This window comes from Enhydra lutris, unplaced genomic scaffold, assembly GCF_002288905.1.
Source record: "Enhydra lutris kenyoni isolate GAN:26980312 unplaced genomic scaffold, ASM228890v2 scaffoldscaffold66, whole genome shotgun sequence".
Classification (NCBI taxonomy): Eukaryota; Metazoa; Chordata; class Mammalia; order Carnivora; family Mustelidae; genus Enhydra; species Enhydra lutris.
In genome coordinates, this window is record NW_019154150.1 from 10178330 (window position 1) to 10205519 (window position 27190).

Genomic DNA, 27190 nt, shown 5'->3' on the forward strand with positions numbered 1-27190 from the left:
CGGGGCTCCCTGCTCAACAGGGGTCTGCTTCTCCCTCTCCCTCTGCTCCTTCCTGGCTCGTGCTCACTCTCTCTCACTCTCTCAAATAAATAAATAAATAAAAATCTTTTTTTTTTTTCTTTTGAGTTACTGAGGTCTTACCTCAAAGAACAGGAGTAGGGGAAGTAAATGGACAAAACTGGCCATGGGTTGATGGCTGAGGGTAGATGATGGCTTTAGGAGGGTTCAGAATAGTCTGCCATTTTCTGTATTTTTAAAAACTCTAGGGGCGCCTGGGTGGCTCAGTGGGTTAAGCCCACTACCTTCGGCTCAGGTCATGATCTAGGGGGTCCTGGGATCAAGCCCCGCATCGGGCTCTCCACTTAGCAGGGAGCCTGCTTCCCCCTCTCTCTCTGCCTGCCTCTCTACCTACTTGTGATCTCTGTGAAATAAATAAAATCTTCAAAATAAATAAATAAATATTCTAATAAAACATGTCTTTGAAATCTCAGATAAGCTTTAAAAAAAGGAAAAGAAAAAGAATCCACTACTAAAATTAATAGCTATTAAGAAAATACTATACTTGGGGCACCTGGGTGGCTGTTGTTAAGCGTCTGCCTTTGGTTCAGGTCATGATCCCAGAGTCCTGGGATCAAGCCCTGTATCGGGCTCCCTGCTCAGCATGAAGCCTGCTTCTCCCTCTCCAACTCCCCGTTTGTGTTCTCTTTCTCGCTATGTCTCTCTCTGTCAACTAAATAAATAAAATCTTTAAAAAAAAAAAAAAAGAAAGAAAGAAAATACTATACTTGAGACATCCTTAATCAGGCATTCATTCGTCCCCAGAGTAAGTATAGAGACAATATTTAAAATGTGGTATTATAATCCCAGCAGGAAGCACTGAAGACATTTTGAAAAATTGTATTAATACCATTGTTGTTATAATTGAATGGTCCTTCTCTACCCTTTCCTTCTGAGCTATAATAAAACATACCTGAGTGCCCGACCTCTCTGTAGGTCTCTGAAAGTGAATATTCTACTGCATGAGGCAGTATCTATTAGGGGCACCTGGGTGGCTCTGCCAGTTGAGCAGCCAAGTCTTGGCTGACTTCTTATAAGTGCTGAGCACACACTGATATACCATTATTACCTAAAGTCCACAGTTTACATTAAGGCTCACTCTTGGGATTATATATTCTATGGGTTTTGACAAAAACAATGTATCCACTCATATAGTATCATTCAGAATACTATCACTGCCCTAAAAACCCTCTATATTCTGTCTATTCATCCTTTCTTCCCCGAAGCCCTTGACAAACACTTCCAAACACTTTTTAAATCTGACCAAAACAGACTGGAATGAGCATTTGCAGTCCTCAAGGAAAAAAATCCCCATTAGAGTCTACAGTATTAATACCAGTCCCTTTAAGGTTGTGTTAACAGCTTCTCTCCCTTCAGATTACTGATGTTTCTAACAACTCACCAATGCATACTTCCTAAATTGTTTTCTGGGTTTTTTATTTTTGCAACGTAGTCACAATTCATTTTTTTGGCAGTACTATCCTTTTGTCCTCTGCTTGGACTGACATCAACACTTTAAAAAGTCCAAATCCAATAAGAGAACCCAATTTGTTTTCTGCAGTTGTCAAAGGGCAAATCTGAACCTTGCACAGTGCCTTTTATTTTCCATCTGCACATTTTAACAATGTAACTTACAAACCTCTAAAGAAAACATCTGTTGACTTCTGACCTATGTCTCCATCCTGCTGTTTTTAAATAACTGGTTAAAAACTTCTCTCCCGTCATTTAGAAAACAGATTATCTTGAAAAATGATAGAAAAGAAAAAAGTGAACCATCTCACTGAAAGTCTTCAGAGCTTTGTGGCATTCCAGCCAGTTAAAACAGGAAGAAATAAATAATTCACTGTAATTATCCCAATTAAGAGATAGCAAATAAAGATAAAACTTGAGTTGTAGTCAATCTTCAGAAAATGAAGGAGGCCATAAGTTTTTCCTTAAGAGAATTAAGTAGATTTTATAAAAATTTAAAAAGGAAAGTATTTTAAGACCTGAGAGCTCATGTTTGTCAACTTCCATGGATCAATCCATTTCAACTAAAGCTTCAGTTCTAGGTATGATGCACTCTTCCATCAAGCCCAGCATCCCCGAAATGGCAAGTTCTAATTTTCTGGCCCAGAGAAAAGGATGATACAAGATGCACAATTACCTTTGATTTTTCTTCATTTTCTCTATAAAATTCTGCCATCTGTTCCTCCTGTTCTTCAATAACATCTTTGAGGGTGTCTACCTGGTAGATCAAATTGTTCTTCTCATTGTCTAACTGTGCGTTGGAAACCATGGCTTTCTTGTATTTTTCTTCCACTTCAGACAAAGACTCCTAAATGAAAGTCACAGCCATCAGCCTGATATCTAAAATATGTTCATCGTTTATATGCAGTATAACAAGAAATATAGCACTGGCACGAACACATGAAGATGCATTTTTGCAAAATGCAAGCGGCTGGGGGAACACCTGGTTTAGTAACATGCACATGAAACAGAGGATGGTAATAAGCCAATTATGCCAGGATAAAAACTTTATATGCTCTCTGCTATCCAAGAAAACAAAATCAAGCAGCAGTGCAGCCTCTGAAAGAAGAAAAGGTATGCAGACCACATATATTTGTGAAAAGTCATTAAATGAAAAAGCATCAGTGTTTTCAGAAATGTTACTCTTGTTTTTAACAACAAGCTGTTTGGTATTCAGAATGCAATGATAGAACAAAATACAACCTCTCTTCACACAAGTAAACTTTATTCTCGTTTGAATTTTGCTACTTTCCAGACATCTGTTTTCAGTACTTTCTTGTTCTGTATAATAATGCTAATGTAAAGGCATAAGCATTTTTTCTAACAATTATTGAAATTCTGGTCATTCTTACATAAGCAAGCAATAAAAAAATGATTAAAAAAAGAGCAAAAACAACAAAAAGAGCAATAACAAAATGCCTGAACTGTTATCTAATTCAAACTTTTCTGCTTAAAACAGCTTACAAGTCTATTTTTTTTTACAAGTCTATTTTTTAATAACTATCTAATTTGGTTTGATTACTACTATCTAATTTGGTAGATTATTACTACCTACTAACAGTTTTTAAGGCTAAAAAGAAAAAACATTTTGGAGCACCTGGGCGGCTCAGTTGGTGAACAGCTGCCTTCAGCTCAGGTCGTGATCCCAGGGCCTTGGGATCGAGCCCCACATCCGGGTCCCTGCTCAGTGGAGAGCCTGCTTCTCCCTCTCCTTCTGCCCCTACCTCCTGCTTGTGCTCTCTCTCACTCTTGCTCTCTCTCACTCTAACTCAAATAAATAAAATCTTAAAAGAAAAGCATTTCACATAAAAAAAACTCATTACTTTTAGAAATAAATTTTAAAAATACTAATGTTTGTATCAACATGGATGGGACTGGGGGAGATTATGCTGAGTGAAGTAAGTCAAGCAGATAGAGTCAATTATCATATGGTTTTGCTTATTTGTGGAGCATAAGGAATAACACAGAGGGCATGGGGAGATAGAGAGGAGAAGTGAGTTAGGTGAAATCAGAGGGGGAGATGAACCATGAGAGACTGTGGACTCTGAGAAACAAACTGAGGGTTTTGGAGGGGGGCTGGGGGGATGGGTGAGCCTAGTGGTGGGTATTAAGGAGGGCACGTATTGCACAGAACACTGTGTGTGGTAGATAAACAATGAATCTTAGAACACTGAAAAAATAAAATTAAATTTAAAAAATACTAACGTAAATGTTCAACAAACCAAGATCAAAGATATAGAACTGACAGTCCAAAACCCTTACATTTGTGATCAACTGACTCTTGACAAGGGTACCCAAACAACTCAATGGGAAAAGAATAGTTTTTCAACAAATGGTGCTGGAACAGCAGGATATCCACATGCAAAAGAATAAAGTTGATTCCTACATCACACTGTACATAAAAATAACCTCAAAATGGATCAGAGACCTAAATGCAGGAGCTAAAATTCTAAAATTCTTCAAAGAAAACATAGCGCTAAATCTTCATGAGCCTGGAGAAGACAGGAGTAGGTTTCCTAGATACAGTACCAAAACTATTATCAATGGAAGACTTCATCAAAATTAAAAACTTTTGTGGCACAAACAGTACCATCAAGAAAGCATTAAAAGAAAAAAAAGACAACCCACACAATGGTAGAGAATATTTGTAAATCTTATATCTGATTAGGGACTTGTACCCAAAATATATAAAGAACTCATAACAACACAATAAAAAGACAAGAATTCAATTTAAAAATGGGTGAGGATCTGAATAGAAATTTCTCCAAACAGGATATGCAAATGACCAATACGTGCATGAAGATGGGCACTACATTGTTAATAATTAAGAAATGCACATCAGAACCACAATGAGAGGGGTGCCTGGGTGGCTCAGTGTGTTGGGCCTCTGCCTTTAGCTTGGGTTGTGATCTCAGGGTCCTAGGATCAAGTCCCACATCAGGCTCTCTGCTCAGAGAGCAGCCTGCTTCCCTCTCTCTCTGCCTGCCTCTCTGCCTACTTGTGATCTCTCTCTGTCAAATAAATAAATAAAATCTTAAAAAAAAATAAAAACCACAATGAGATGCCGCGTCAGACTTACTATGATGGCAATGATTAAAAAAAAAAAAACAGAAACAATATTAACAAGTGTTGGTGAGGATGTGGAAAAACTAGAAGCCTCATACATTGTTGGGGAGAATGCAAAATACTGCAGCTGCTTTGGAAAATAGTTTGACAATTCCTCAAAATGTTAAATATATTGTTACCCTATGACCCAGTGATTGTCTTCCTAGGTATCTACCTAGGAGAAATGAAAAGGTATGTCCATACAAAAATGTGTACACAAATGTTCACAGCAACATTCTTCATAACAGCCAAAAACTGGAAACAGCCTAAATGTCCATCAACTGACACATAAGCAAAATGCGGTAAATCCATATATTGCAATAGTAACCAGTTGTGAAAGATAGACAGAAAGGAAGGAAGAAAGGAAGGAAGGAAGGAAGGAAGGAAGGAAGGAAGGAAGGAAGGAAGGAAGGTTGGTTGTTACAACGTGGATGAATCTTGAAAACATTATACCAACTGAAGTGAATCACAAAAGACTACATATTATATGATTCCTTTTATATGAAATGTCCAGAATAGGCAAATCCACAGAGACAGAAAGTAGACTAGTGGTTACCCAGGGCTGGGTGCGGAAGAGGAAGGGTGAGGAATGACTGCTAATTAGTACAGGGCTTCTTTCTAGGGTAATGAAAGCATTCTAAAACAGGGTTGCGGTGATGATTGTGCAACACTGTGACTATGCGAAAAACCACTTGAATGGTGTACACTTTAAATGGGTAAATTTTACAATATGTGAAGTATATCTCCATAAGGATACACACACGGTAAGAATGCTTCACAAACGGGGCACCTGGGTGGCTCAGTGAGTTAAAGCCTCTGCCTTCGGCTCAGGTCATAATCCCAGGGTCCTGGGATCGAGCCCCGAATCGGACTCTTTGCTCCGCAGGGGGCCTGCTTTCTCCTCTCTCTCTGCCTGCCTCTCTGCCTACTTATGATCTCTGTCTGTCAAATAAATAAATAAAATCCTAAAAAAAAAAAAAAAGAATGCTTCATAAACCAGGGCTGTATTAATAGGCAACATTTATACCACAACTGGGAACAAATATAACCCAAATAAAAAATAGAAGCAAAGTCATTGTATAATGGTTTAAATATAGTGGGATCCTAATATAATACAGAATTTAGAATGATTCTGATCCCGAGAGGGGCTAGTAGCATTAAAAAAAAAAGTTTTCCTCACAGCTCAGTCCCACAGAAGATGAGACATAACTGCATGAACATCAGAATCTTAGATAGCTTCACAATAGATGCAAAAACACAATATTTACAATAAATTTGATGTAGCAGTTATGGCATGTACCTTCTTTGAACAACAGACCATGGAAGATGGTTTTAAATTTATGTCAAGATAGTTTTAATTATTTCAATCTAGCTTACATAGTGGTATCTATTAGGAATTAGTTTCACGTAAATGTGTCTAAGGCAGTGATTTTGCAACGTAGACTCTATAGACTAGCAGCAACAGCATTAGGGTAAACGTGCAAATTTTCAGCCACATCCCAGACCCACTGAATGAGAAAATCCTGGAGTAGGGTCTGGCCCCCTGTGATTTAACAAAACCCCGGTGGTTCCGCATGAAGGCTAAAATGAGGAAAAGCACCCAAAGACTGCCTCAGTTAATCAAGAACAAAGTCATAAGCCATGACCCATTATCCTTTTTTAATAGGATACATTCACACCATTGCGCTTGATCACCGATCAGACCATTTTTTAAGCAATTTTTCTTCCACTTAAAAAAGTCATTTCAAGGATAAATATAACCTGAAGTCAAGCTCAATTATATGGTGACCAGGAATTATGAAAAGGTGGGGGGTTGGGGAAAAAAACGGAGGTGTGGGTAGGATGGATGAAACAGACAAGGAGATTAAGAGTACACGTATCATGATGAGCACTGGATAATGTAAAGAATTCTTCTATCATGTTGTGTACCTAAAACTGATACAGCACCATATGTTATATTTCAATAAAATAAACAAACATAAAAATAAATAAAATGCATCTCTTCTAAATGAAAAAAATAAAGCAGGATACACCACTGTATGTCACAATGTAATTTTTCCTTTACTCTGGATATGCTTAAAACTTGCACTGAACATGGATATATTTAATGTATTTCTTAAAGTTTTTCTTAGCATGGTTATCATTTATGTGAGCAACATTAGGTCTTGCCTTTTTTCTCTTAAAAAAAGGGGATCTTGTATCTGTTTGGTCTCAAATAAATTTAATCTGTTCTTCTGTATCTTTCAAAGAATGTAATAAATGGTAGATCTAAAATGTAAGGAAAAATGTTTTAAATAAAATAAAAAGCAAGTAAGAAGGCCTCTGAATCACTTGCCTGCTTTCCTGATACATATTTTCAGTATGAGTGTATTTACTTAATATATAGGATTTGTTCCCTTGATCCAAGGTATTTCCAAAAGTCTTGAAGTTTAGAGACATTAAAACTGAGCACATCTGCATACTACCTCTGTAATTCTATGTTTACTGATAGCCTTACACTGCTGTATCAGCGGCATCCACACTACCTTCACAGACACTCTCCATAGGACTTCCTACCCTTTTTGGTCCTGAGTCTTAACTGTTAGTTCCTTACAGGCAATAACCATCCACATGAAGCTTCTGACTGGTAACTGAGCTACTTCACATCATGCCAGGAAAGCTGATGAAAGCCTTGCCCATTAGGCCTATGCTTCGTCCTTTGGGCATATCCTGAATCACCTTCCTGAATGCCTTACTCACATGATTTTAGAGGACTGATGTGTATTTTTCTATTTCAAATAGGGACATGAACGTGTTCAGGAAAACTTTTAGTTTCCTCATATTAGGTTTGAACTTCATAATAAAACATGGGGAAGAGCATGGATAACCCAGGACAACTAAACTGTCTGCCTCACTTGGACACTTAAATATTGAAAACTGGGTAGCCTTCCTTGCTTGGAGAAGATTTAGGCCCATTTAAATTTACCTCCAAATTCTTTAAAGCACTAAATCTGTTTAATTCTTTTTGACCTATAGTTTAAAAAGGGAAAAGAAGAATCAAAACAAAAACACAGGCTTCCTACCTCAGGGTCCTTCCTCCAAAAGAAGTATATATAATAATACACTTGTAGATGTTTTCTTCCTCCTGTTTTTAATACTGACTGAATTTGGTGACAGAAATAGGCAATACTCTCTCATTTAGCATGGAAGAATTTTAAGGTCTAATTTTCAATTTTAAAAAAATGTGTGGGTATACACAACATACACACACACACACACACACACACACACATTCAGAATAATTTTTAAGAGTTTGCCCAATTGGATTTTGTATGGCTAAGATATAAGGGACATGCAAGAATTTTACAAGGTTTAAAAACTCAAAGATATAATTAATATCTTTTACTGAATATTCCAAAAACCATACTAAACATTTAGACATAAGCAGAGACTGAAAGTTCACCTTTCCTATGCATTGCAGGTTAAGCACATGCTTGAAAGACAAACACTGTTAGTAAAGCTCTGTGCACTGAGGTTAACAGGACTTGTGAAACCAATATTACCCAACCCTTCTACGTACAGATATAGCATGCTTGGGCTGCAGAATGGGCCCTGATACCTTTAGTTCTTTAAGCCCTTGCATGTATCTCCCTTCTACATCCTGTATCTGGTCCTTAAGGTCATAGATATCCTGCAGGACATAGGAATGAACCATTGCATAAAACCATGCACAAACATATCTCAAGTCTCAAAGATCCAGATGAAAATGTGAACTACTTTTGCATATTCCAGTCTAAAAGCAGAGAAATCAAAGTATACAAGCATAACTGCCACTCCAAACCATGGAAGAGGGCAAACAGGTCAGGGTATGTGGGGCTGGAGAAGGTCAGGAGTAATCAGCTAAAGTGTTCAATATTTTCTTGGCATTAACATGTGTTGAAACAGCTTTAGCAAAGGGGGGTGTATATGGAAAAAAGATGTATAAATTATAATACTGATAACATGTAATATTAAAAATTTTATAAATCATTTAAATCATTTTTAACATAATGCTTCACCTAAGAACTAGTAAAATGCAGTAAATTAATTATAAGCAGGAAATTTTAATGACTCATGCAAAAGTTTTTAAAACTGTAATAAATGGATATGACCAAAGTTGCCTTTTAATGACATGCTTACCAACCACAATTAATTTGGGAGAAAGTAAAGGGAAGGAAGTTCAACACCAACATTTTAAACATTATGTCAAATGAGAGAGTCTATGCTGAGGATGCCATTTAAATGATGAGAAAAGAGCACCTGCTACAAATGTTACCATAATCCTTAAAAGTAAAACAGGTCAAATTTTAAATGGAAAATACAGTTTTCCTTATACCTGACCCTGCTACATACAATCTACTCAGATACTTGATTTAAGGAGAAAATAACTGCTGTGGTTATTTTCCCTAAGTACCATTCTGCAATAGAGATAGCACCAACTCTCCAAGGACAGTGACATACACTTCCCCTGGCCCTCTTCATTCCCTCCTTAGTAGGTTTGTCTGTCTTCTGCTCATTGATTCATTCAACAGACACACATTGAAGGGCTACAAGGAGCTGAGTGTGAGGATACAAAACTCTCACTTTCTTTAAGGAAGTCAAGTCATTCTCTTAAAGAAGCAATAAAAGGAAACAGCAAGCACAAGCTAAGCTGTGAGGCTGGAGAGCCTTGTCCTCCTGTGTTCTGTCCCACTGAAGGCAAGAGTTTATCTTACTCAACTCTTTGAGTAAGTTTAACTTACTCAACCCCCAGCACCTACGCCTGGTACTTAGTAAGAGCTTGGTAAATACTGATACTTGCAAAGTCATGCCATGTCGGCCAGGCGCAGCTCTCCTTCCTCCTGACTGCCACTGCTACAAACGTCGCCACCCTCTAACCACTGGCCTGCTTTTATAGGCTGCCCACCTCATAAGCCAGACTCCTGCTCCAACCCACCGACAATCTGACTCAGTACCCCAGTCCCCACCTCCTCCTCACTGCGTCAGCACCACGGAACCTCCACATTCAGCCTTCCTCCATCGGCACCCTAGGCATTCCTCTCGCCCAATCAGGCACTCTGCTCCTCGGTCACCCTCTCCTTCCTTTGCCTTCCTGTCCTCTCTCTACTGGCTCAAGTCAAGCAATGAAAATAATATTCAAGCCCATCTTTGAAAGAAAACACAACCTCTTAGCCTCCTATCTCTTTCTGCTATTGACTAATCAATTCCAGTATTCTCTTCAGAGCGAGTTTCCTGCATCTTCTTCCATCACAGTTTTGACTTCACTATTCAGCCACAGGGTACTGCTCCCCTCACCTCCAGTGTTTCCTCCAATCTGGGGTCACCCTTTACGAATATAAATCAGATACTCTCAACTCCCCTTTTTAATATCCCACAGTTGCCAGGGGAAAACCAAATGCATCCTAGGCTCCCATACATGAGGCTTTGTGGACTGGGCCACGACTACTTCCTGGTCTGCCCCCTCGCCCACCTCTCCTCCTCACTTCTCATCCTACCCTCAGGCAACTGTAGTATATCAGAAGGTTCTCTGAAGTTCTGAGAAAGGCTTTGCCCTTCAACTATGCCTGGTTCATTTGTATTCTTCCTTCATACCTTAGCTCAGAGTGTGCCTCCTCTGAAAAGCCTTTTGTTACCTCTTTTCCTAGTCCAACATAGCTGACCCATCTCTGAATTGCCTTAATAGCCCTATTCTGGCCATGACCTAGTATCACACAACTTGGTTTTCCTGGTTTCTATCAGTTTGTCTTCCTTATGAAACAGTGAACTCCTGAAGTTCACAGTGTGTTTCACAGCCTGAATCTCTGGGGCCAAGGGCTCAATAAATGTCGAGTGAATGAATGAATGAATGAATGAATGCAATTTTTATTACTACACTTCCCCCATTGCTCAAAAATAGCAGGTTCAGCAAATAGACATTCAAATACATTTTGAAAGTCCTCATTTTTTAAATAAAAATGTTAAAAAGACGGGGACTCAACCCAGGGTACTCAACTCCAGTATTTCTCTTATCCCAAATATCACTACACTGATCATGGAAAATTGAGAGATAAATATATTCAAGCAGCCAAATAATACCATAATGGCTCAAAAGACTAACAATTTCTAGAGTCTGATTCCTTGCATATCCATATATTTTCCATTTAAAATATGGCCAATTATTTCTGAGAGAATCACTTTACATATGTTAACAAGTTTTTTGGCATCTGCAAATTAGCAGAACTCATTCCAATATCATCAAATGTTCAGGAAAGAGAGCAGAAAAATGAATTAACTAATCTCCTTCCTTTCAGACCTGAGTCACATTCTTGAACTATCTTTAACGATTTTTTTTAAAGAACTCATAGTCCTTTTCTTTTTACTAAGTCACATTAAATGTTAAATAGTTCCAGTATACTATAACACAAAGAAGCCAAAAAACAGTTTTGAAAAAGCAAACCGAAGACTGCAGTTTACCCGCAATTCACTTAATGAGGTGTCTGGATCTACTAAGCTGCTGGTGTCTCCACTCCCTCGTCTGGATGAGTTTCCACTTAGAGGGGTTGTTGCTGAGGCAGAATTCCGAGATGAAGGCTGGAGAAAGAGGAAGGGGACACATCTAAGTCTTCTTTCTTTCCAAATACGTTTGCCGTAGAAACTAAAATGGGCTTGGGGTGGGATGTGGATGAGAACGAGCAGACAGTGTAGACGCTGCGGGAAGAAGGTATCCAGAGAAGGGCCCAGGCATACTACGCATAACTTTGTTCACTTCAACACTTTACTGGAATCTAGAATTCATAATAACAAAGGAAATAGTTTGTGTGCAAGTTGTTTTCTAAGTTTATCTTTGCTATATCGTAAACAACACTGGGGGGGGGGTGAGCACATCAGATTAATTTAAAACAGTTCAGGGGGGCACCTGGGTGGCTCAGTGGGTTAAAGCCTCTGCCTTCAGCTCGGGTCATGATCCCAGGGTCCTGGGATCGAGCCCCGCATCGGGCTCTCTGCTCAGCAGGGAGCCTGCTTCCTCTCTCTCTGCCTGCCTCTCTGCCTACTTGTGATCTCTGTCAAATAAATAAATAAAATCTTAAAAAAAAAAAAAAAGTTCAGGACTTATAACTGGTATGCTGATTAGCAGTCCTACTGAGTTCCTAAAGCTGCTCCTTTAGAATCTTTTCTTTTTCTAATACTTGGATAGAGCTGGAAACAAAATTGGCAGCTCGAGCAAATTGTGTATCACTATGAATTTAGACTGCTAGTCCCACAGTTAGTTTAAATGTGAGATTATGCTACTGGATTAATAAATGACACAGACCTACACTGTCCGATACAGCAGCCATTAGCCATGTGAGGCTACTTAGCATCTGACATATGGCTAGTGCAAATTGAGATTTTATTTTTAATTGTAAAATACATAACCAGATCTCAAAGGCTTTGCATGGAAAAAAAGAATGTAAAATATCTCATTAATACTTTTTCACATAGATTACATTGACAAATTTGGGTTAAATAAAATATACTATTTAAATAAATTTTACCTACTTCTTTTAACTGTTTTAATAAGGCTACTAGAAAATTTAAGCTCAACATATATGTGGGGTACATTTGTGGCTTGCACTATATCTCTATCAGACAGAGCTGGTGTATCTTTTTTGGGTATAGCATGAAATTAATCCTGATAATTTCCCAAAGATGACTTTCTAAAAATATTCTAGAAGTTAGAGACTTTAACACAAAACAACTCTTAGAAAAGGATTATTTTACCTCAAAAAAAAAGATTAAGTATGGGGGGGGAACCTTCAGAGTTTGTCACCACCATTCCTAAAGACACTTCATTTTCAGTGTTTAATGGCTTCTTCTCAGGATCAAATTCTAGGGAATGAAAATCGAAAGAGCAGCCAAAAGCTTAAGAAGTGACATTCAAGGAAATAAAATGCAGTGTCTTTTCTCTTCCCAGTGCTTCACATGATTCAACCTCAGAGGAATTTGGGGGGTCAAGGACAGGAAATAGATGAAGAAAGGAAGAGTAGTTCCATCAGTTCAAATGTAGTAAAATAATGAAATAGCAATAGAAATTAAGTTTAATTGACCTTGAGAATCTAATTCCCTTAGGAATTTATGTACTCACCCTTGTGTAATTTTCAGCATACTGTTTGTCAGATTTTTCATCCAACTAGAAAAGACCAGAGATAAAAATCAGTAAAGATGCTTAGCATGCTGGGGGTTTTTGAGGAAAAAAAGAAGTGACCTCATTTGAGTTCTCCAAGTTCAACTGATGTTTGGAACCTAAAAGTAAACAAATTGAAACTGAAATAAAAGTTGAGACACATAAGACAAAATGTCAAGAACTTTAATTCTTATCCTAAGGATGACATGCGGTAAGCAAGCTGTCCTTATGCAGAAGTTCAGAATTTGCAGATTTTCTTTTCATGATATTTGAAACATGTTAAAGAAAAACATGTAAACTTGAGCTTTGGCAATGGAAATATTAACACCAAAAAAAAAACCTTGTACACATGAAAAGGAAAAGACTGGTAAAATCAAAAGCCAAAAACTTTATTATCTAAACATTATTCGGACACAGGACACATAGATTAAGACAAGTACACTTGGCCAAAAAAGTTCAAATTTGATTAAAGCAAGTTAAATATATCATCAAAAAAGATTTCCCCCACAGCTCTTAAGGATTCAGTTCTTTGGCTTTTTTTTTTTTTTTTTTTACTTTTTTAAGCAATACATGCCCATGTGTCAAAAAAAAAAAAACAACCCAGCACAAAAGGGTATGTGAAGTATAAACCTCTCTCCCTAATATACCACACCCAAACCTTCCAATTCTTCATCCAAGGGCAACCAGCCCCCAAGTCTTTAACAAACGCTAAAGTTAGGTCCCAAATATATTCTATATCTTCTTTTTCTCCAAGTTTCAGAGATTAAAGAAACTACTTCATTTTTCTTCTTGGCATTTATTACTCCCTAATCCCATGATATTTATTCACTTATTTATCATTTGATCTCTTTCTCTTTATCGTATGCTCTATGTCTCTATGATCATTTCTGCATTCCTAACATCAAAAATAGCACCTAGCATACAGAAGGATTCACAATTTGCTGGGCAAATGAGTAAATGAATCATACCCCATCTGTATTTACAGACTTACTTCATTTACTTTAACAACAGCATAGTGTCCTATCGTCTGGGCACACCATAATGGAGTTATCCTATGTTCTGCAGATAGGATTAGTGTTTCTTTCATAAAGAGAGGTACCTTAGAGGTCTAATTCCAAACCCTGCCCTTACAGCTGAGGAAAGAGAAATTCAAGAGGTGAAAGATTTTCCTCAAAGTTGAATGACTACTAAACGTCAGGGCTGAGTCCAGATCTCGGGTTTGTGAATCTTTAACCCTGTGTTCATATAATTTACCTGTATATACTGCCCCAATTACCATTAGGGGGAAAAAGTCACAGAGAGATTTAACTAAATGAAAATATATCGAGACTCCAACTCCTAGATCAACCCTCCCAGCCCAATCTAGAAAAAAGATTTTAAAACTTTCCTCAGTTAATTATTAAAACACAAAATGTCATTATTTCTGGCTCTATTCAGATCACTTCATTCTAACTTCCTCATATTTGAAAGTTTTCCTGTTCTTTTTCATTGCCCACATTTATCATGTTCATTTTTTTCCTCTCAGTGTTTAAATAAAAGGTGTTTACTTTATTCTGTAATATAAATACTATCTTGGACTTTGATCTTTTTGCTTTTTATTGTAATACTCTTAAAAAATAATTGATTTTAGTTAACTTTGATTTTTTTAAAAATCACATATAAAATGTTTTTGAAAACAAACCATTACAGTAGTTTTTAATACTGGCAATTATTGTCGCAAAAAGGAATAACCTTCCATCACATTTGTACTAGTAAACACAATGCCTGATACTTAAGAGTGTTATTCTTCAGAATCAAAGAAATACTGTAACTGAATAAAACAGCCATATATTCCTCAGAGTATATCCCACCCCTCTTCTACTAATGAGTTAAACAGAAAAGCAACATTCAGAAACACTCTTCTAGGTCTATCTGAAATCCTGGCTCACAAAACGACCCCCCAAATCCACCTATTTTTCTTAACAGTCAACTTGGAATGATCTTACATTTCAGAAGCTGCATCACTGAACTAGTCCATCGCAATGTTGACTCTATTGCTTTCACGGTCTTCTGACAGATCCCAAGTGTCGCAACCCAAACTGATCATGCGCCAAACCTCAGGGATTGTTAAGGCAGCAAAAAATGCCAAGAGCAGCCATGCCGCAGTCCAGTCATTTGGGCTGCAGTGACTTGGCCAGAGACTCCAGTTCTCACTTCTCAGATTGTGTTATACTATGTGCTGTCTTCCATTTAGACAAAAAGCTACTTTGAAACCTGCTGTTCTAAAAGCCCCAGTGCTCTCTCTAGCAGCCCGGAGCTCTGTACAACAGCTCTGCAATGACACACTAGTTACCATGATGATGACCCAGAGTCTGCCAGATCCTGAAAAGGCTTTTCAATGGAATAATATTTAATCATGCTTAATATATTAAGGTATAAAATAGGGAAAGGTTGGTTTTCAGCTATAGGATGAGCAAGAGGATCTAATGCAAAACATGGTGACTACAGCTGATAAAAAAATGTATAAACAGTGGAAAATATGAATATGTACTAATATATAAAACATTTCTAAGATTAGTAAGTGAGAAATCAGAAAACAAAGACTGCATATACGATATGGTCACAATTCTGTAAAACATGCAAATTAAACTGAGATAGAAACAATACTAAAAGTAAATCAAGTTGCTAAAAAAAAAAGTAAAAAAAAAAAAAAAAACTCAAAACAAAAAAACACTAAGCAAAGCTTCCCCTCCTCTGTCCCCGGCAAATACGGCCCTCGGGACTTAGTCGTTAATGTTAACTATAGCTTATTATTCTCAAAAAGTTTCAAGTAAATATCATGTCATTGTACCCTTAAATAATTAAATAAGTAATTTTCCAATCAAGAAAATGGCTTCTTTGATAGCTGGAACTTGGAAGTCAGCTAACAAGCTTGCAGTATTTCATATTAGTATTAACGTGAAAAGAAGAGCAAGGGAATCTGGGTGGCTCAGCTGGTTAAGTGCTGGACTCTTAATTCCGGCTCATGTCATGATCTCAGGGTCCTGAGATAGAGCCCCATATCCAGCTTCCTGCTTAGTAGGGAGTCTGCTGGAGATGCTATCTCCTTCTCCCTCCCCCTTCCTCCCTGTCCCCTCTGCTAGCACACACTCCTGTGTGTACACTGTCTCTCTAATAAACAAATCAAAAGAAAAGAAGAGCACATGGCAGCAGACTTTATATTCCAATTTGAATGCTTGAGTTCAAAAGTAGTATTTTCCTAAAGGATTTCAAATTATAATACTAGTAAACAAAACCTTAAATATAATCTTTCCCACATTTCAGTGATAAATGCCTTTGCCTTATTTATGTCTGGGACATCTGAAAATGCTTTGCTCTTGACATTAGAGATTATGGATTGTTTCTCTTTAAATCTAAACTCCTTAAATATTTGTTGAAATTAGTACATGTGAGAAATATTTCTTAGAATACATAACTTGTCAAATCCTTGAAACTCCTTGTTTCTTCTTAAAAGAAAGATGTTTATTTATTCTCTGGTTAAAAGGCCCTTTGAACTTCATTTCAGCATATGGCTACTTAGTTTGACAGATAACTTTTCGTTACTAAAATGGTAAAATACAACTGAACCTTTTATATTGAAATAGAAAATTCTAGTTGTAAATACATTTTGAATATGTCATTTAAAAGAGTTGTTTAGAGGGGTGCCTCAGTGGCTCAGCTGATTAGGCATCTCCCTCTTGATTTTGGCTCAGGTCATGATCTTGGGATCATGAGATCAAGCCTCAGTTCAGGCTCTATACTGGAAGAGTGTAGAGCCTGAGCGTGGAGCTGGCTTAAAATTCTCTTTACCCCTCTCCCCTCCCCTTGTGTGCACCCACTCTGTCTCTCAAAAGGAAAACAAGATTTTTTTTAAAGAGTTGTTTAGAAATAAAGACCTGTATCTTGTTCTCATTATACTTTTTTTCTTAAAAGGGTATCAGAGATTTGAGGGCACCTGGGTGGCTCAGTCGGTTAAGCATCTGCCTTCTGCTCAGGTCATCATCCCAGAGTCCTGGGATTGAGTTCCACATCTGACTTCCTGTTCAGAGGGGAGTCTGCTTCTCCCTCTCCCTCTACCCCTCCTCCCCCCTGTTCGTGGTGTGTGTGTGTCTCTCTATCTCTCGCTCTCTCAAATAAATAAAATCTTTAAAAAATTAAAAAAGAATATCAGAGACCTGCTATAATTGAGCTATGCATATCTGATGTATATAACTTTCAGCATGCAGCACCCATTCTGCCAACTCTAACAGTAAATCTAATGTAATATATATGATCAGAAGATAAAGATATTCATATTAAGGCATTTGAATTAACTTAACGTATTTATAGTTTCATTTAATATAGTTATTGGAGTCTAATCCTCTAACTTCTAATGTTATATATGGATGTGATAATATGATCAAAAATTCTGTCTGATGGTTAAAAAAGAAAAACAACCAGAAAAGTGAAGACTGATTCTCTAACCACAGAAGGGAAGGGAGCAATTAATTTTAATAATCTCCTAAAGCAAAAATGGCTGAGGATTCCATTCAGAAATGGTCTATTAACAATCAGTAAAATGAAAGCACATTTACATCCTTTTCCCCAGCCTGATGGATGGGACAAAGGAACAGTGCAGAAGAAAAGACCAGAGGCTAGAGCAATCATAAAAACTGTATAATGAGTTTTGCCAAATGTGGGCCTGGCACCCTTTTTCAGCACTCTTAGTTCAGAAGTTATAAATGCAGCAGAATGTATACATATGTCTGATCCACAATGGGGAAGCCTAAAAGCGTCTTTTAAAATTTTGAATTCATTGTCAGCATTTTAAAATCAGGATATTTCACATAAAAATGCAAATTCCCTAGCTTATCATATCAAAAAGTGGTGTGGGGGTGATCTTACCAAATCAAGTCCACTTTCCATTTATCTACAATGAGCTGCATGGTTACCCTTTAAAAGAAATAATATTAGAAAAAATTCTTGCTCTAGAGAGGCGAACAGCAAATATTTAGGCTTTGCCATAGGGCAAAATTAAGGATATCATATAGGTACTTAGATAATCATGAAAAAAATATATATATAAACCATTAGCTCACAGGCTATAAAATAAGAGGGTGCTGGCCAGATTTGCCAACCACTGCTCTAGAGAGTCTTTTAGGTTATAAGGCGTACAGTGTGATGCTTTGATATAATGATGCATATATATCAAATCATCATGTTATACACCTTAAATATGTATACTTTTTATTTAAAGATATGTAAATAAACCAAAATAACTATCTGGGTAAAGAAAAGAGTTATATTAAATTAGCAGAAGCAGGGAGACTTTTTTTAAACTATCAAGCTTCTCACTACTGTGTAGTTACTAAAATAAATTGCCAAGAAATACATGTAAGGAGGACAGAACCACTATCACTAATTAAAGGCTAACAGAATTCAAAGTTTTTAAGAAAAAAGAGATGTATAAAATAAATTGTTTATATCTACCCAAAAAAAGGCTGCTAAGCGAATCATTAAAATGAGCAATATTTCAGGGGAAAAACTTGGGAGCCAATCTTCCAACTCGGCATACAGATTCCCTGATCTGACAGAGATCAAGACAGGACTGCTATACAGCCAGGTTTGAGACCCAACAATATGGAATACTTAAGGACCACAATTAAAATTATTTTCCAGATTAAAGTCATTCAAAACTAGCTATTTAAATACAACCAGCAATGTGCTAAATATAAATAATATCTCTTCATTCAAAAACTAACTTTTTGGCTAGGAAACACTGTCTCTCACCTGCTTCAAAGTGCTTAAAATCAGACAGCACTGGTCTATGGGCAAAACAGAACTAATTCCAGCAAAGGATAGGAGGTGTGAAAGAGAAAAAGAGGCTATTAGATCAGGCAGAGGGGTATCTGCTGGTTGGAGTTCCTTCATTAAGAGAAATGCCTCGAGGCATCTCTACTGGACAATCTTTCCTAAATTTAGTTCCCAATAAACGTGAAAGCAATGGACAGGCAGTTCTTCAAGATAATGTCATAGTCCAAATGATTAAAATCTATTCAGATTCTTCCCAGTTACTATAAATTAGTGATACTTTACTAAATAGTATTTTCTATTGTTCAACCTTCAAAATCTGTCTAGTACTTTATATACTCACTGAAATAAAAAGGGAAGAAAAATTTTAAGACAGATCAGGAATATCTATATATGGGCTAGGTATTAGGTTTTAAGGAATTATTTTTATTTTTATTAGGTATGATAATGGTAGAGTGAACATGAAAAAGAAATTCTCAAATGGAGATGCATAATGAACTACTGGGAAATACCATGGATCTGCTTTAAAATAATTCAGAGGAAAAGAAAGACATGAAGCAAAACTGGCAGAACACTGGCAGTTGTTGGAGCTGCTGATGGGTTCTACAGGGGAAAATTTTTACAGAAAAGTTTTTGTGTTTTTTTTTTAATCAGAGCATATCAGTATATACATTCCAAAACAAAACAAATAACTATATTTTAGGTTACTGTATTCCAATAAAAATTAAAGCAGCAAATTAAGATCCTAACTTTCAAATAGCTAATGTATTAGCCATTAGTCACAAGGCTGAGACACCACAACCACTCCCATGCAAGACACTCACGCTGGTCAAATCGGGGATACGGACGTCATCCACCTCAGAGACTACACTCCCCCTGAGATTGGAGCGACTAAAATAATCGGCGGTAGAAACCTTTCAATCAGAAAAAATGACATGCTTTAAAGGTTAAGAAAAAAGAGAGGAAAAGGATAAGAACAATGGCATGCAAGGGAAAAAAATACTGTTTTGGTGCTTGATCTAGTATCACGCAATGAGGAAACCACTGCAATGAACCTACTCAAAAAAGTAGAAAAGAAATGTAAAGCGGGTCCTAAAGGAAATCCCAGCTCCCTAAAATAAGCCTTTGTGCACCTTAACTCGAGCTGTAGCCCACAGAGATCATGTAATGGCTAAGGGCTGGCCAAGGCTCCCATGCTGAGCACTTGCATCATCCTCACTAAGAGAGTACTGACCTAAAGCCTCTACCATATTTCAAAAATGTACAGTGCATTATAGCTCTCAACTCTGTTAAGCACATATATGCTCAACACAGCGTTCTTCGCAGGTTATTTACTGCACCTTTTGCCCAATTTCTACACTTCCCTCTTTTTCATATTCCTCAAGACCAGGATCTCTGGGGCAAAATAATGGAAGAACTACACTGGCCCCTTTCTGGTTCCCCTAATCAGTCTTTTCCCACCTGAGACTTTGTCATTGGCCTAGAAAGCTCTTCTCCGGCTCTTCAAGCAGCTGGCTCCTCCCATTTCAAGTCCAGCTCAAAGGTCACTTCCCTTGGGGAAGCCTTCTCTGGCCATCCCATCCAAAGGGAGGCACACCTACACATGCATCCCTCAATGTGCTCTGTCCTATCACCTGTTTTTCTCTTCACAATCCCTGGAGTTACTTCACTTTTCTTCCTTTGTTTATTTGTTTATTTTCTATTTCTTTCACTAGGATATATGCTCCATTAAGTCAGAAATCCAGTATGTCTAGCCTACCATATTATTCCCAGCACTTAATACAGTGCCTCACATATAGCAGGTACTCCATAAACATTTGTCGAATTAATAAGGAGTATTTTTTACCTCACTCATCAGATTTCCTTACCTCAGCTCTGTCTGATTACCTTATTTAAAAACTTTTCCCTTCCAGGAAGGGAATCTGAAAGTCCATCCAGAGACAAAGAAGGCTTACAAGTGTGAAGTTTTGCTAAGGGCTAGTGCAGTCAAGCAATACTATTTTTATTTATAGTAATTATAATACAACTTAGATTTAGATATACCTACTATTTTAATGGTTCCTACTGTCTCAAGAATTTTGTAGTTATTCTCCATATAGTAATTCATTTAATGCATATATATTAAGCTTACCTATAAGGACAATTACTAAGATCCCCATTACAAATAAATTGCCACTAACGCAACTAATAGGTTGTAGAAGTGACTCAAACCCAGGCATCATTACTTTAAAGTACCTGCCTGCCCTTTCCACTCCATCACTCTCCAAAGGGCTTTCAGGTGTTCTGGCTTGTTTTTTCTCCTTCAGCTCTGAGGATGAGCATTAACTGGCTCACCAACGGACCAAAACTGCCTTAATTAGATCACTGCATTTTTGGCAACAAATCTCACAAACACTTGGTGTTCCCCTTTCCTAGGACATCTTCAGGTTTACAGTCATTCACAAAACATGGCTCTTTTCTAGCTCTAAGCTGACATATCATCCTTATCAATGTAATTTTCAAGTCAATTCTCAAATATAGCAAAAACATCATCAGCTCTTTGAAAAACTTCCAACATCATCAAAAGAATAATCTGAAATGACATAATTTGTATTTTGACGTAGCTATTTGTTGCTTCTACAATTATTATGATAGTTGCATTTTTAACCAGAATTTTTTACCAGGATTTCTAAAATTTGCCATCAATGACGCTTAAAAAGTTCTCAGGTCTTAAAAGACGTATAAACTATAAATAATACATCTCAAATTCACAGTGAAGAAAGCAACTCATGGCAACATGATCTGTAATCCATAGTTACAAGTTTTATGCAAAGCGGAGCATTCATTTTGCTGGAGAAACGTTTTTGTTTCTGTGAATTGTGCACATAAATACATGCACATAAAACAGCAACAAAGAATAAAATGTGAAAAATCCTTCAAATACACAAAGACCAGCACCTAAGAGGTGTAAAGAGGCAAGTTACTGATGAAAGCTTCCATAGCCTACAGAGAATACATATTCACAGGGACACATTTTTGAAGGCAAATTATTCATATAAGCTACATTTGAGGAAACTGCTCATTTTTGTCAAATGCAAATTTCACTTTCCAGTAGAGTTCATGGGATCACATATAGGGGGGCAATTTAAAAACCTGTAAGTGTATGAGTTTGCATACAAACCACGCTCACCACACTGTCCCTTCGCCCACAGCTGGCGCGACCAGAAGCTGCAATGCTTGCAGTGTCATCATCGGGAAACTACAGGTATTAAAAGCAGACAATGAAAAACATGTGATGCCACCACAGGTCTTACCTGGCTGTAAGCACGTTAGGCAAGGTTTGGGGAAGCATGCAATTTCTCTCCAAGAGCCTATCGCTGGCACCAGCTATTGTGCACCGTCAGACAGAAAAGTGGCTTCTAAGTGTAATAAACCATCATTGAAAACCAAATGGTATTTCCAAAAAGCACACAGAATAAAATACTACTTTATCTTTTATTTAAGTTACAGAAAAAAAAAGAGGACAGGACTGGAGGGCTAGGGCATAAATAGACCAACAAAAAACAGCTAGGGATTTCATGCTTTTTAACCACTAGGCCCTTTGGGAAGCCCATCAGGGGGTCAACAAGTATACTTAATGCATAAGTTTGGGAGAGAAAAATATAAGAATATCTTCAAGTGAAGTATGTCAAACACAGAATTTCCTACCAGCAAGGATTGAAATGATGATTCTTATTTTCCTTTATTTATTCCTATGCAATGGGTGGAGATATTTCTAACATCACCCTAGAGTTTTCTTCCTATTTCATAAGCAGCAGGAGGCTCATCTTCCATGTGTATAGGTTACCTCTATTCTGACATCACTGAGGAACCATTCTGGCATCACCAAGATATAACTTTGAACCCAACTTGCAAATGAAACAACATGTAGCCAGCACACAAGGACAAGGTTCTACACTTGACTGAAAATATATTACCATGATTTTATTGGCAAGGGGCCATACATTGGTACATTAAAAATGCTACCAGGTCCAAGGATTGCCAAGTGGAATTTTATTACAGAGTGAGGTAAAAGTAAACTTCCTACTTATATCAAAAAGCCTTTATCTCCTAAACATTCCTGTGTACATTTTCGTTAAGAATAGGAGTGGAATTCTTGAGAAGTGCCTCTTGGAAATGGCAGGAGAACAGAGCCCAATATATATGTAAAAGAAAACCCATTTTGGCTCACCTATTCCACTCCACAAAGCAATCTGTATTGACCATTAAGAAACTGCTTTAATAATTTCTCCTATTTTGACACTGTCAAGAATAACAAAGTAGTTCCTAAAGTCAACATTTGCCATTGGAAATGTAAATTAGTATAGTCTTCTTGGTGGGCAATATGGCAATATGCCATCATAATTTAAACATATATACATCATTTATTTATTTTTTGACCCCATCATATATATATAAATATAAATATAAAGTAAATTTCTAATCATTAGAAATTTACTTTATATGAGATCTATTCGTAAGTACACAAAAATATACTTATATACGAAAGTCCACTATGCAAGTGTTTGCTGTAGCAAAAATCTAGCAACCTAAATATCCATCGACAGGGAGTGGGAAATACAAGCTTCCAGTTATATAATGATCAAGTGACGAGGACAAAAGCTACAGCATAGGGAATCTAGTCGATGGCACTGTAATCACATTGTATGGCGACAGATGGAAGCTACACTTGTGGGGAGCACAGCATAATACAGAGTTGTCAAATCACTAGGTTGTACACCTGAAACTAATGTAACCCCACCTTGTGTGTCAACTATACTTCAATTTAAAAACAAAAAATCAAAATAATACCTACCAAAAAATTAATATATCCAAGAAATTGTGAAAAAGAAATGTGCATCCTATGCACTAGTGGGATAATATACTGCCACTAAAAAGAATGTGCTGACACAAAACTATCTCCAAAACGCATTCAGTAGAAAAGGAGACATATGAAAAGGGTCAGGAGACTTTTACTTTGGACTTTCCTTAAGCTAATATTACTTTTATAACTTAAAAAAATGTTTTAATATTCCAGAAAGATTAGGTGATTAGAACTGTCCCAGTTTTGTCTTTTATGTAAACAGTTTTTAAAAGCTGGCTTGTTTTATTACTTCTCCTTTCACTCCATTGACTGAAGTGCTGGCAAGTGAAATGGCTCAATGCAGGAAGCCGAGACGGAAAGGAGAAACATAGGACAATCAACCTGTATAATGAGTTATCACCACTGAAAAGATAAGAAGTTCACATAAAAAAAATACTCATTTTTTAAAACTTCTAAAGGCACTGAAATTTCATTTCAGAAATTATGTGCTAAGTCAAATTCACATAGTAAACACCAATTAGGACAAATTAGTATACTTGAGTTTGGGTACTTAAGGAAAATGATAATCCATGCCAAGAGAGTGAACACACATTCTTAATATTCCGAATTGTGAGCACAGATTAAGGAAACAACCCGAAGTATCTAAAAAGCATGCAAAGAGACCAGACAGCTCACCACGGGACTGCTTCGGGCCGAACTTGCTCTTGATGAGTAATAACTGTATTCAGATGGCTATAAAGTTTCCAAGAAGAAAGGTTTTACAATAATGGCCAGCTCCTTTTCCTGCTGGGGGAATACATTTGTGACCTTGGATCTAAGTGGCCACTGGCTCCCGGGGAGAAGCTGACTGTTACTCCCAGGTCTGGAATTGTACCTCCCTCCCAACCCTCCAGATCTAGTAGCCCTTGGCTGGAGGGTGAGGAGGGGAAGGGGACGCCCTGAGGAGCAATGCTCCCATCCTCTTCCTCAGGGACTAATGAGCCCAAAAAGAAGTTTTTCCGCCTATATTCCTTTCATACTGTGAGCCATGATTTCCAGCAGGCAGTTCCTCACAACTTGGGTGAGAGTCACAACTGGTCAGCTCATGGGTCACAGCTTATAGAGCAATTGCAGGTGAGATTAAATGACTTTTTCTTTGTAAGTAAACTGTGCCCACCTACACACGCCCCCCCATCACCTCCCCCTGTTTGGACTTACAGTTCGAGACCCATAAGGGTTATATAATCCACCATCATACAATGACACCTAAAGAACAGAGGAAATACCGCTCATCTATTTATTCAGGCATCAAAGTTGTTTCGGAAAATGTCACAATTTCTTCACAGTACTCAGTTCCAAAAAAGCATTGTAGAATGGTGTGTCAGGTGAGAACACTCACTGATTGCATAAAGTCCTACATCAGTCCCAAAACTTCAAACTCATACTTCATTTAAAAAGCACCATTACAGTATTTCTTTTCATCATCATGTTATGAAACTAGGAGAAGGAACTTTTACAGATTTATTCTCTCAAAAGAGCGAAATGAGCAAAAATGGAAAGTGAGGGACACACAGCATTTTGCCCATTGGCACAATAAAATGAAACTACAAAGCCTCACATTGCCAGTCTACTCGAACGGGCCACAGCACAACAAAGCAACAGCCTGAAAGCAACCAGCTCACAACTTGCACATTACACAGAGATAACGGCTTTTGCTTTCTAGTCAGCTTGCTTTATTAGACAGAGCCTAGTCTTAACATGGCCAAACCACAGTTGTCCCAAAGAAAAATACAACATCGATGCATGGGCAACCATTTCACAAAGTATAAAGTGTAGTGGGGCCCATGCAAGTTTGTCTTCTCTACGGGAAACCAACTGTAAGCAAGGGCCTACCAATGGCCAGCAGTATCTGGAAAATAAGGCTGGTTTTTTCCTTACTACCCAAAAGGTTCTCATTTGAAGCACTGGCAGCACATTCTGCAGTGTACGCAGCATTAAAGCCATGTGTCCTTGCTATTTCGTAGGAAAGCTGTCAAGCCAGGGTCAGCACCATGACAGTGGCTCCACCAGGAGTACACACGTTGGAAGAGAAAAATACAAACCAGACTGGTACTTCTCAGCAGACCAGAATTTGCAGTAGAGGAGGCCTATGAAAAAAGCGCATGATTTAACCCAAAGAAAAGCAACTGGTAGCTCTGACAGCAACATGCTTCTCAGAAAGTACTAACCCTGGTACTCTTTGATGTTGCCAGAGGGTCACTACACAGGGAGGAAGACTGTTAAGAAACAAAAAACAAAACAGAACCAGATAATTCACAAAAGGAGACTTGGTCTCTCCATCACGAGAGCAGAAGCTGTTTATTCTGTACTCCATCATAATTCTTTAGCATTTCCTGAGTGCTAAACGTAGTTAAGTAACATGTAAGGTGAGAAAAACTTAGCCATTAGAAATCTTTTTGAATACCCATTTTAAGGGATGAGAGAAATACCTGGAAAAGTTTTCTATAAATGTGTTTTAAGTCCTACTGGGTTTTCAATAATAATGCTAGGAGATAAGGTGGCAAACTCAGAAAACACTCAAGAAAAGAGGGCCATCCAAGGGGAGTACGGAGGTCAGTGGCCACACCCGGGTCACCAGTAGCTTCTGAGACACATTGGAGACCTCACGGCAGACTCCTGATGAGCTTGGCCTGGTTGCTGAGGAAGCAGGTAAATGACCTCCAAGTTATCACTACAAGAACTCTTTTCCAAATAGATTAGAAACCCTGTATTTCAAAACAGGCCATAGACAAACTGTCTTAGTTTAATCAGAAAAAACGTACTTGTCACAATGAATCCAAGGCACTAACAAGGCACAGCATTTTTAAAAATGGACTTAAACCTTTCTTTTTCTGCTGTCATTTGAAAATAATTTTCAACTCTTTTTTCCAAGCCCATCAGGGCAAATAAGAATATCTAGGTTGTGTGGGCAGGTTTTGACAACTGAACTCTTTTCTATGTACTATGTGCCACACATATTTCTGTTTCAAATGTATGGTGTGTCAAACATCTTGAAAAAACAAGGATTCTAACATTAAACAAATAATTATAATCTTCCCATCCCAATTACAGTTTAAATTTTTACATATAAGCTTTTATTAAAAGACCATCCACCATGATGTACAGTGATGCCTACAACTTATTCTGAAATGCATCCCCCCAAAAAAGATAAATCAATGGATGGATAGATAGAAAGACAATAATAATAAAGGAAATATAATAAAATATTAATTGTACAATCTAAGTAGTAGGCACGTGGGTGGTTAATATATCATTCTTTGAACATTTTTGTATGTTAAATATTTTTCATTTAAAAAAAACTGGGGAAATTCGTACTCATTTACAAATGTGGTGGTTCAATAATTCACATCATGTAAAGATATACAGACTCTATGAATTCAGTTACCACAAACTAGTGCACACACAGCCACTCACAGATTAGTTCTAACTAGTCAAAATGCAAAACCAGGGGTTAGAAATATGTTAAAGTTGGATAAAACACACAAAGCCAAAAAGCTTGAGACAAACCCGAGTGTAGTAGGCAGAGGTGGGTTTGCTATGCCTAAGACTGCTATAGCTTCTCTGGTCAAAGTAGAGGCCGCTCTGCAAAAAGTAAAATTAAACACATTTTTCTTAGGTTAAACATTGGTGACAATACACAAAGGCAAACTCAGATACTACCTACCCTC

At 37.5% G+C, this 27190-nt stretch overlaps 1 protein-coding gene across 3 annotated transcripts in view; it reads right to left on the minus strand.

The window, feature by feature from the left end:
* LOC111159092 (LRR binding FLII interacting protein 2) overlaps positions 1-27190 on the minus strand; it is a 105417-nt gene that overhangs the window by 25492 nt on the left and 52735 nt on the right. The window contains exons 9-19 of one of the 3 annotated variants that reach the window (XM_022521490.1): positions 27030-27104; positions 25691-25738; positions 25565-25609; positions 24681-24728; positions 24159-24215; positions 21810-21878; positions 19465-19554; positions 12794-12838; positions 11143-11259; positions 8270-8341; positions 2204-2374 (exon numbers count right to left, since the gene is read on the minus strand). In XM_022521490.1, the coding sequence (XP_022377198.1) occupies positions 2204-2374; positions 8270-8341; positions 11143-11259; positions 12794-12838; positions 19465-19554; positions 21810-21878; positions 24159-24215; positions 24681-24728; positions 25565-25609; positions 25691-25738; positions 27030-27104 (837 nt within the window). The remainder of the gene's footprint in view (positions 1-2203; positions 2375-8269; positions 8342-11142; positions 11260-12793; positions 12839-19464; positions 19555-21809; positions 21879-24158; positions 24216-24680; positions 24729-25564; positions 25610-25690; positions 25739-27029; positions 27105-27190) is intronic. The other 2 variants (XM_022521491.1, XM_022521492.1) reach the window with 2 other exon arrangements.